Source organism: Pollachius pollachius (assembly GCF_949987615.1).
Source record: "Pollachius pollachius genome assembly, chromosome: 7".
NCBI lineage: Eukaryota > Metazoa > Chordata > Actinopteri > Gadiformes > Gadidae > Pollachius > Pollachius pollachius.
In genome coordinates, this window is record NC_136940.1 from 5589569 (window position 1) to 5600999 (window position 11431).

At 42.5% G+C, this 11431-nt stretch overlaps 1 protein-coding gene across 1 annotated transcript in view; it reads right to left on the minus strand.

Annotated features, from left to right (window-relative positions):
- LOC307077995 (arf-GAP with coiled-coil, ANK repeat and PH domain-containing protein 2-like) overlaps positions 1–10811 on the minus strand; it is a 48315-nt gene extending 37504 nt beyond the window's left edge. The window contains exons 1-2 of the mRNA XM_079739525.1: positions 10458–10811; positions 219–276 (exon numbers count right to left, since the gene is read on the minus strand). Of these exons, the coding sequence (XP_079595651.1) occupies positions 219–276; positions 10458–10510 (111 nt within the window). The 5' untranslated portion in view covers positions 10511–10811. The remainder of the gene's footprint in view (positions 1–218; positions 277–10457) is intronic.
- Positions 10812–11431: the final 620 nt, after the last annotated feature.

The window sequence follows — 11431 nt, forward strand, 5'->3', positions numbered from 1 at the left end:
GATAGGCTTGATGTGTCTCTGCTAAACAGCTGGCTGACTACTGATGCATCTCTGTAATGTCCATTTGTTTTAGACTGTCATCAAGCAAATGGGGGATTTACATTTCACAAAAAGGTCTCTTTACTACCGTGACCGGAATCAAGCGGTTGACCTAATACATCCCAAACAATGAGACCGCAGTGATGAAGATTTGTGCAACACTTCCTGGACATACTCACTTTGTCAAGCTTGGATTCCAGCTCACACACATCCCCCTCCACTTCCTCTATGGTGGCTCTGGAAGGACAAAATAAAATACAGTTAAACATTTCATAACATGTATTGCATTGATAAAACATTCAGTGAAAAGATAATAAGACACACTGAAGGGAAAATCCATGCTTTTATTATCACAGTATATACAAGATTATCATATCAATCCCATAAGATAAATTCAGGAATATTGCACAGTCCCACACACTACTAAAGTGAAGGTATCCCATGATACATGCATTAAGATGCAGCATGTGCACACTAAGATGGACACCTACACACACAGACAGTAAAACAGGGAGCCAGCTTGGGAAGCAGTCATGGTTTGGCAGCTACACAGGGCCTCGCATCAGATTTGACAAGTTCTGCCTGATGAGGCACATGGGACAGCCTGGTGCTACAAGGGGGACCACAGCCTACAGCCCGCATGCCAGAATACCACGGCAACGAAAGCTGGGCTCGGCCCATCATAGCGGGATGCACCATTCCTCTTTGACAGTTACAGCTATGACATGTGATCCAATAGAAGGACGACCAAGTAACATACAATAATGACATAGAGGCATCAATCTTGTATACACACTGTACGCATGTTGGGCTCATGCAACATGGATGTGAACGCTTGTTTGCACTTGTATACACACACACACAACCAGTGCATGTTCGTTGATGTGTAGAACATGTGCACGTGGATTCAGGAGGCATCACCATCAAACTGTTCCATGTGAGGCTGGTGATTTTTTCGAGCTATTCTGCTGTTGGAGCTGTTATTTTTTAACTGCTTGGTACACGTGTGGGTTCAACACAAGATGGGCCTTTTAGTTGCATATTTAATTGAGATGAACAGTTGAAAGGATGCATCGATGAGTGAGTTCATAGTAATGATCCGTTTTCCTACCATGCTAAGAGAGCCATGATTTCCTTGCGGTCAGATTGATCCATAAACTTGTTTTGATAGAATGCTTTGCAGCATTTTGATGATGATCTGATGAGCAATGGAACACAGGTTTCAGTTGTTGTCCATTGAGGCTTATCAATACTGGATGTGTTTAGACACCCAGTGGACCAGCAGGTGGTATATCACCATCCAGCTGTTGAAATATCTAACCAATGTACACATGACCGGCTCAAACATCTGTACACTGGAAGACAGAGACACACACACACACACACACAGACACACACACAGACACAGACACAGAGAGAGAGAGAGAGAGAGAGAGAGAGACACACACACAGTAATGCCAGGAAAGAGTTTCTGATTGGTGTTAATACTCTTGTATCCTATGGGCTTGCACAATACAATATTGGTGACTTTATAACACATCCCATTGTAAAGGCCTAGTAAAGCCTAGAACACGTTTCCTTTTTACATGTGTATTCAGCAGGACTTGTTCATGGAATCAGTCTGCCCCTGAGGCCCCTTGATAAGCTTATGTAATGCTTCTTGCTCAGTACAAAGACGTTTGCTACAACCCCCAGGCCTATGTCTATTACATTGGTGCGTCATTAAAAAGGCTGCTTCTGCCTCATCAGCAAGCTAAAGCGCTGACCTCAACCGAAATGTCTAAGTCTTTGGAACCTTGCCTGGGAAACAATTTCAGTGGAGCAAAAGCAGGAATATTATGCAGAAAAATAATGACAAGTTATACAGTTGGGACATGGTTATTGGTAATGCCAAGATGGCAATTTTCTCTGATAAAGTTAAGTGGCACGAAAACCAAGTTTGAATGAACTGAATATAATGATATTTACAATCAGGATAAACAAGATGTGCAAATCAGTAATGCAGAATAGAACAGCCCCTTCTTGGATTCTACAAAGCTCTGTATTTAGTGAAAATATTTAAAGAAAACACTTATGACCATGAACATACTAATGACCAAAAGAATGCTATGGAGTTTCCATGTTCAGATAACCAGACCAGCTGTGGTGGGGCATAGGAAACACTCCTTTCTTCCAACATTAAAGAGCCCATGTGCCCTTGAGCAAGCCAGCCGCTCTGATAGCGCTGGTCTTCTGCCAACGACCGAGCCTATTGGCTGCCCCAGCCAACATACAAATGTCCTCAATGGCTTTCTCACGAAGACATCCAAAGACAAGCAAGGAGGCCGGGTTTTATTTGAAAACCGTTCCAACCTCAATGTATTACCACTCAAGGTGACATCGGCAAGACACACCTCCTAATTTTGGCTACCACCAAAAAACATCTTGAACGCACCTCTTCCTTTCCACCCAGTCTGCAAATTAGTTAGTTAAGTTAATTTAGTAGAGGACACTAAACAAGTGTCATCTTGCAATGGAATCCTTCAACCGCTAAAAGCCTTGTCAGATCCGACGCGAGACACGACACACTGAAAATATCACGAGTCTTAACGTAGAGCAGATGTGCATCGTCACAAACTCCTAAATAAATGAAACACAAATAACTGCATTACCCAGTCTGCGCTTAAAGTCTAACTATGAGAGTATGTTTTTCCTTTGTCATTTCGTTTCTAACCTCTGGGAGTTCGCTTGGTACTAAACTGAACGAGGAAAAGAGAGGGAGGGGAGCTGCTGCGTGCTGATCTGAGCCAGTGCTTCCTACCGTGGACATTTTCCAGCAGGCAAATGGATAATGAGCGCACATACACACACACACACACACACATACACACACACAAACACAGAGTATATATACAGACACACACCCTATATATGTCCATTACACACACACACACACACACACACATATCTTTATAGTACACAGTGTGGCACTGGGCAATCAAAAGGGAGAGAGCGATAGGGATACCAAGAAAGAAGGAATAGCAGAATGTTGATGCTCATTGGAAACTCTACGAGGATGCAGAACGGTAACAGCACTGAATACATTGACACCGAATAGATATGAGAGATTATTCATCGCACTACGGCCCTAATAGCAAAGAGGAAGAAGAGGCCAGAGACAAACAGAAAGAGAAAAATTAGAGGGAGAAATAAAAACTAGAAGTCACAGATTGCTAGTTATTAACCAAGAAACGCACAGATACCAACATGCAACCAGGTCATGACTATAGTCAAATTAGGTAACATTAGAATACAATGAAATAAAATATTAAAATATAGAATATCAACATAATATATATTATTTACCATTACAATAACTAAATGCAAAGATCCACCTGCAGACTTGGCCGCCACTAAACACTGAACTGGTTGTTATCACACGACGAAACCAACTAACACTGTACAGCTCATTAGCGAGTCAACTGAGCTGGACATGAATAGACACTTCTTTATCAATCCCCATCGGTGATTTAATGGTTTAATGTGCTCAAAACAGCTCCCAGCTTCCCCTGATAGGGAATTTCTCCAGCTACATGTTACATGTAACATTGTAGTGAATTATGTACCTCATAAAGCAGTATCATGTTATTGGTTGTTAAAGTTCATTTAAACCTGATAATGTTTGCAAAACAGGACATGGAATATAGAAAATCAATTAACTTTCGGTCCTACATAGCTGCGGGGGAAATTATGGGCTTGTTTTTGCTCCTAAACAATGTAACCAGTATAGCCTTTGGAGATAAATGTATTTTAACCATTACAAATAAAGTGCTGTGTTCATCCGTTTGGATAAAAGCGAGGCACTTGCTTCCTGGCTCATGAATAGAGTTTGGCTGTTTATCCAAATCCAACACAATTTTTAGATGCAGTGGCAACAAACGCGAATCACCAAGAAAATGTGGACGTGCAAAGGTTTAATTTGGAAAATGATTTGATATGTACTGACTCTGCATTGTCAAAATAATCAGGGTTCCCCAAAATAATGTTATGTGCTATTTTCCACTTCCACCATGTAACTTTTCAAAAGGACGAAGGAAGTCAGTGTCTCTCAGACAAGCTCTTGGCATGACTATAGGTTAATATTTGAAGTCGGAATGCAGTCAAGCTAAAATCTGGATGCACTGGGTGTTTCACTTTCTTTCGCTTTGTTTCAACCACGCTGCTCAAGCGAGGATCTGTAAAAGAGTGATTGGCTTAACACAAACCCAGCCAGAAGTAGTAAACTGTAAAGAAGTGTCTGTGAAGACACTTCTTTACAGAAGTGTCTTCACTTCTGTAAAGAAGTGAAGACACAACCATTCATTCACAAATACAATGGATATGGAAAGTCCAGAAGACAGGCCCGATGTTATTGATGCATGTTGCTGCCAGCTGAGATAATAATCTCCAGAACAAATTTAAGAGATCAGAGGAAGGTAGGTTCTCACGATAAATTGAGCACAAATGAAAGCCAATGTCTTTCCCTTCAACAGCCAACCCAAATTCCCATAATAGCAGTAGAACGCCATCACGTTACACCACCATGCGGGTACACGTGTTAAATACAAAGCTAGATAAGACCGCAGTGGACGCCGAATAGACAAATATCAGCCATCAGACACGCGCAATCTAAAAATAAGGAGTGTCGGTGGCCAAGGTGGCAGACGGGCTGAGAGGAGACATATGAGGAAGAGGAGGAAGCGATCAGCCCCCTGTATTGGAAAGAGAAGTTGTGTTTTTGCTATCCGTGTAACCCCATGTCCGAGTGACAGACCCATTGATCAGTCTCTGCGGCATAATCGCCATGTTCGGTCCGATAAGGAAGAAAAGGCAAGAGAAGAAAGGTCCGGAGACAATATCATCCCTAATTCATTGCATTGCACCACAACATTGGTGCAACCCACCTCAGGGAATCTAAGCACCAATCCATCACACCACTCAATTGGTGCAAGGCCAAACAGAATATGGAAGGCAGGAGAGCTACTGTGGTGATGCATACATTTCCTGAATCACCTAACCCTTGGAGTCATAAATCCCCCCCCCCCGCCTTCATTCAGCTGAGGAGGGCCAGTTGGGACACACTTGATACCCATCCAGCAGTGGGCTCATTGCCATTCATGAGTCTTGGAAAGGGAAGGTGTGATGGAAAGAATATGCACAGCCAACATGGCAAAGATAATAGAAAACAAGTAAGGAAGACAGAACGGCCGGATGGAGCTACAATATTGGGTACAAAAGGAAGACGGTATAGTATAGTTTATGGTTTAGGTATGACCTTAAGACGATTATTAGGCCAGAAGGGAAAAGGGAAACTCAAATCATACCACCGGCAATGACACCCCGGCATCATACCAGCCGCTTACTCAGCAGCACTGAAGGAATACGTGGGTCAGAGTTCTTTCAAACCATGCCTTGGATTGTGCTGCGCATTTGGTCTCATTTATGAATGGCCGCGTAGAAAAGAGCTCACCTTCTCAACAGCAAGGGAATAACCCAATCCTACCACGTGCACCAGATACAAGGCATTAAGACCCATGAAACGCTCCTCCAGTACCGCTCAGTGAGGGAGTCGAAGGAGAGGCCGTTACACTTAATCTTTAGGTATTCCCCCGGCCAGCTTCCAGTGGAATTTATGAACCTGACGAGGATCAGCCATTCATTTAATCATTTGATGAGTGAGGCAGGGCTACAGTAATTATAGCGCAGAAGTCAAATTCCTACCATTATTGCCTATTGTGCGTTGTAGACCTCTTAGCCATTTCCATGGCTAAGAGGTCCCCTAATCCCCTAAAGCCTAATCATCCCACTTAACACAGTGCACAACAGTCTGTGAGGATTCATTCCCCCTCCACCTGCACGCAGGCATACGGATCACAGCATAAGCACTCATTTGAATAAATATGGAGATAAGAGAATTAATTTGCATTGATTCACCTGGGAGCCACAGACTCAAAAGGGCCTATCAAGGCAGCCAGCAGCCGGCCCGAGGCCCGGTTCGGTCTGCCTTGCAGGAGGTGGATTGTAAGGTTAGTCACACACCAGCCTGGAGGCACGATGATTGAACCTCTGCGGAGCCTGACACACCAGGTTGGCCCGATCACCTATACACTTTTCTGTCAATTTCAATGAATGCTTACTTTGAATCAATATCATTGGTTGGATTTTACACGGTTAGTATGTTGTAATCTCGAAGGAAAGGTTTTCTGGCTGTTTTTGTTGCAAGGGCATTATAATTGACATACATATGGTCATAGTTTTAAATGTACATTCTTCATGGGGTGCTTGCGTTGACAAAACTTTATTCAATATGGAACACCATATGATCAAATACATATTGGGTGTTGAATAGGTGTGTGTTTATGTATTGTTTACATTTAATTGTTGCACATGAAGTTGGACTCTATGCATGAAAGGTGCAATATAAATATAGCTTTTATTTATCCATTAAATAAAAACAATAGGGCATTTGTATCCTCTTGCACGCATGCAACACCTCTGTGCGGTCCTATATTAAGAACCAAGTACAGTTTCGGTGGTGACTGTTTCCCACTGCGGCCCTTGGGTGGAAATTGGAGGGAGGGCTGAGGGTGAGTGATAGTGGTGATGACGTGTGTCCTGTAATTGTTAGAGAGAGAGAGAGAGAGAGAGAGAGAGAGAGAGAGAGAGAGAGAGAGAGAGAGAGAGAGAGAGAGAGAGAGAGAGAGAGAGAGAGAGAGAGCGTTCATATGTAAACCGGGTGGTTATGGGGGCCGGGACGAGTGAAACACTATCAATAGTCAACAAGATGAGGTCATTATCTCAAATGGCAGGATTGCACGCGAGTAAGACCGATCGGGGGGAATTCTGCCCTTGATCCATTATAAGTTGTGACGGTGGACATATATGGTATGAAGGGGCGGAAGGAGACCATGTTACTGTGTAGAGAGTCGGCATTTCACTGACTTGGCACGAATAAGCAGCATGAATAAGAATCAAAGTAAATTCATGTTTATTTCTAAAATCTCCTAAACTAAAAAAGCCAGTAAAGGAAAGAAGCGTCAGAGGTTAAAATAAATTATGATTGTGTGTATAGTCGTGGAAAACCAGCTTCAACCGTACAATCATTCCGAAAGGTGAAAATCAAAAAGGCAAAGCGGTGAGATAAATCTAGAGAGCGAGTCCTGAATCAGTAAGACAGGTTCAGTTTGGCCAAGGACAATGTCAAAGAGTCTCCCGCGGCCGACAGTGAGTCAGCCTACTACAGTAACTGGGAAGTCAGTCCAGTAGCAAAATAAATACCATCAAAGCCTACACAATGGACTACGTCCTCCCTAGGCACACCCAAACCGCTCTCCGGCAGCCTCCACATCATTGGATAGCGTTACAGTACAAAGACACACCCTCCATCAGGGCAGGAAACCGACCAAACACCACCCAGCCCGCACCATCCACCACCTACCACAGCGACCGCCCCTCCACCACCACTTTTACTGTTTCGCTTCAGGATATATTTTGCATTATATCATCAGATGTTGACTGATAGCCACAGCAGCAGGGTGTAACAAACCTGCCAGCAACATATAAAACTTGTATTATTTAGTTTTACTGGGAAGACTTTGAGGTAGGACTGTGCAGTTTGCCATTGGTTTAATAGCGGTTGCCACTCAAATACTTAACTGCCTTGATGAATGGCCGTCTCAAAAGGTAATGGACTGCAGCTTCATTAGCTTAACTGAACCCAAGGCTACCGAGGCATACCAAATACTAACAACTGGTCTCCACGGGGGAGACGTGTGCCAGTCTAATTATAAGCACTGCTCACTCAGGCCTGGCACCCTGCAACACTCCCATATAACCCAGCTCCTGTGACAGCTATGACTAAGGGTAAATAGACAATGAATACTTGCCATATGACTTCACATGATGTGAATCATGCGCCCAAGTATATTGAACAAAATGGAATTACGGTAATTTCAAATGGTCAACCTGACGCTGAGGACGATGAGAAATGGATATTTGAAAAAAAAGTGCTTCATGTGTTTCATAAATTATAGGATTGTATATTAATAATACTATAATATACTATAAAAAGTAAGTGTTGTGATGTTATGGTTCAATGGAGGGGATCGATCTTCTGGATCAAAGAAGATTCTGAGATGAGTTGAAGGTGATCAGAGGAATTCAAAAGAAAAATTGAATAGCTATAAAACACGTTGGATATTACTGCCCCACATTTGCCCCTCACAGTCTTTACAACAATGGAAACAGCTTAAAGATAAATCTTGTTCCATTGTTGACACGAGACCGAGCAACGCAGATAGGAAGATGAAGCTAAGCTTTATCTGCTTAGCCACGCCATGAATTTGTAAGCATTCAAGAGGCTGAAGTGAAGTACACTGGAGACTACTGATCCTTATTGTGGATGAGTTGCAGATGTAAGCTCTGCATTAGGCAATGTACTTTTAGGTTCGTCATTGTCAATAACTACCAGCATGCATATGATGGATGATTTTAATGACATCAACAAAAGGACATTATAAACATTGGTTTTCTATAACCTATCCAAGGATTGTTGTGTTGAGCAGTGCGCTTTGAGCAGTTTTTTTAAGAATAAGAGTAGAGTACACAGATGTCACAGTTAAACGGCTGTAACTTTTTATGAATCAGTTATGACTTTGAGGATTGGTATAAAAGGTTATTCTGTTCACTCCTCCACCTACTATTGTATTGTGAACAAATAACAGCAATAACGGTAGTAAGAATTGTAATAGGCTCAGCAATTGTTTTTGTTTTTTTTAATAGTGCTTCCTTCCTACACCCCTGCTTGATAGTGTAGTTTATCTGTCACTACATACACAGCTTAAAACCTAAAACGGGGGATGAGAAGGGAAAAATGTGGGTGTGCCATCACACCACCACATAAAAACAACCCTCTCCACATGATGGGCCCCCATATTCTCTAGCGCAAATTTAAAAGCAAACACCAAAATGGAAACAGATGTGGAGCAGTTACAGTTCCTCTGCTCTGGTGTGCGTTTGATGATGATTTTTTTTGCAGCGATTTCTCTCTTAGTCCTAGTAGAATCCTTTTCTCTGCCAAAGATAACTTAAAGAGTTCGGAAAAATAGACAGAGCAGTGGTGGGGGTAGAAGATGTGGAACACGTGTGGTTTCATATGTCTTTGGTCCGTCCTCTTGACCCACAAGGAACCTAGTGGACTTTGTGGTCCAATAACTCCTTTTTATGATCCCCTTCAAAGGGCAATGGTCTAGTTCGCCTTGCTATGCAAGCCAGCTGCTGAGGCGGAACCTCAACTGCATTCTTTTCTCTTGAACCCCTAATGAACAATACGAAATAAAACGTTGCAAATTGAGGAACTCAAAGTGCAAGGCAATTCATGGAAAACCCTGCACTTGAGTAACCAGAAAAGGAGGAAGCTGACCTCTTGTTTTGCAAGTCAATGATATGCTCTGGTTACCATAAGTACATCTTCAGATTAAAATAATGAATCAGGCTAATGCATACAATTGAACAACTTTACTCCCTGTTCAAGGTGATGTTGTACACTGCAGTGAAGCAAAGTAAGGGGACAACATTAGCTGAAACTTGCTCCTTGGTTACCACATGAGTAAGCAAAGCAAATCACCAAAACAGTTTTTCACAGGGCGTTATACAAGGTGAACTTCCACAACAACAACTCGGATACAAGCCAGCTCTTCTCCCGTTCATTCTCTCACAGCAGACTGGGCGGTTTTGTTTAAAATATATAAATGAAAAATGAAACAACTTCTGTGACATCTTTCCCTGGTTTCGAGAGAATGATGCAGTAGAAGACACGAAAGGGAGGGGAGGCACCGCTCCTGAATTGTTTTGGTAAACCCATACTATGCGTAAAGTGTAAGTGTAGGCCTTACTCGCCTCTTAAGGTTTTGTCTATGGACTTCGAAAAAACGGCCCATCAACAAATAGATGGATTTCATGTGACGTTAGGCAAATATTAAAATAGTCACACGTCACCATTGCATATTGAATTTCAAAATGACGTGTAACTATGCATGCAGCACTGTATCCTGACTTGGAAAGGACGATCCAAAATCTACAACTAATGCCTTGTACCTTTTTGCATTTCAGCGACAAAAAATATATAAGCCACGTATTTCATTCAAAATTAATAAAACACGTCGTCTTCATAATTCATTTGGCACCAAGCCTGACCCCAATTGTACATGTGGAGCAACCAACTAGTCGACTCTTCCCAAGCCCCTCCATGATCCCTTACTCCCTTCCCAGGCCCCAGCTTTCTTCAAGATAAAAATAGAAAACTGGCAGACCACTAACACCAGATTATATTTGCAAGACGCAAACTGGTTACTTTTTTCCTAACGAAATCCAATGCAAAAACCATCATTGAATATATTTACCTGAATCGCGGGGAGTCCTTCAAACACTCCTCAAATTCCACAGCGATCTTCATTTTGCTTGCAGGCTGGAGAGATGTTTGATTAAAGCCAGTAATCCAGGCAGGAATGTCTAGTTACCTTTCTACTGTGGCGCTAATCCCTGCGAGATGTCAAACTGTCTGTCACACTGCGAGCTAGCCAGTGCGGCTAGCTTGCTCTAAATACAAATATCTGACAATTCAACCATAGACGTGTAGATTTTAAATGTCTGTCTCTATCGACTCTACGGAAAAAGTCAGTGGAAGTGGCAAAAAAAAACAACCAAGTGCGTCTCTAGTCGCTAGGTCATAGCCGCTAGTGAAGTGGAAGCGTCCGTTCCCGTTCCCGTTCCTTCACTAGGAGTGGAGAGGCGCTTCCTGAATTCTCCGCGGGACAGCCAATAAGATCCTAGGGAGCGAGAGGCGCTTTTCTGAAAGCTTCGCGGGACAGCCAATCAGACCGCTCCCAGCTTGAGGGAGCGCGGACTACTACATAGTTATTACGCTGTTTGAAGTGTTTCTCTGTTTAAGGTTGTGCTAAACATGTATTAACCTTGGACATTTTTTATTCTGAAATTGCAATTAACCAGTCAAATATTGCAAATAAATGGAATATGAACTATCCGAAATTGATTCACAAAAAGGTTCTGTTTAGCAAATTTAGCAAACGTTGGTAGGCAACCCATGGCCATACGTTAAAACAACACCAGTGGACCAACTTGAGTAATTAGTTGCTTTATCCGCTTATAAATGTTGTATATCTATGGATAACTTATTTTTGCGTGTCCAACTGCCACCTTGTGGCCATGGGTTAGCACAACACATTAACCTGAGGAAAACCTCAGGTTAATGTGTTGTGGGGAATGGGTTGGGGGAACGGGGAATGGGTTAGCCTAGCGATTGCAATACTTGCACTTGTTTCTATGAACATCTTTACTGTACCGACAGCGATATATT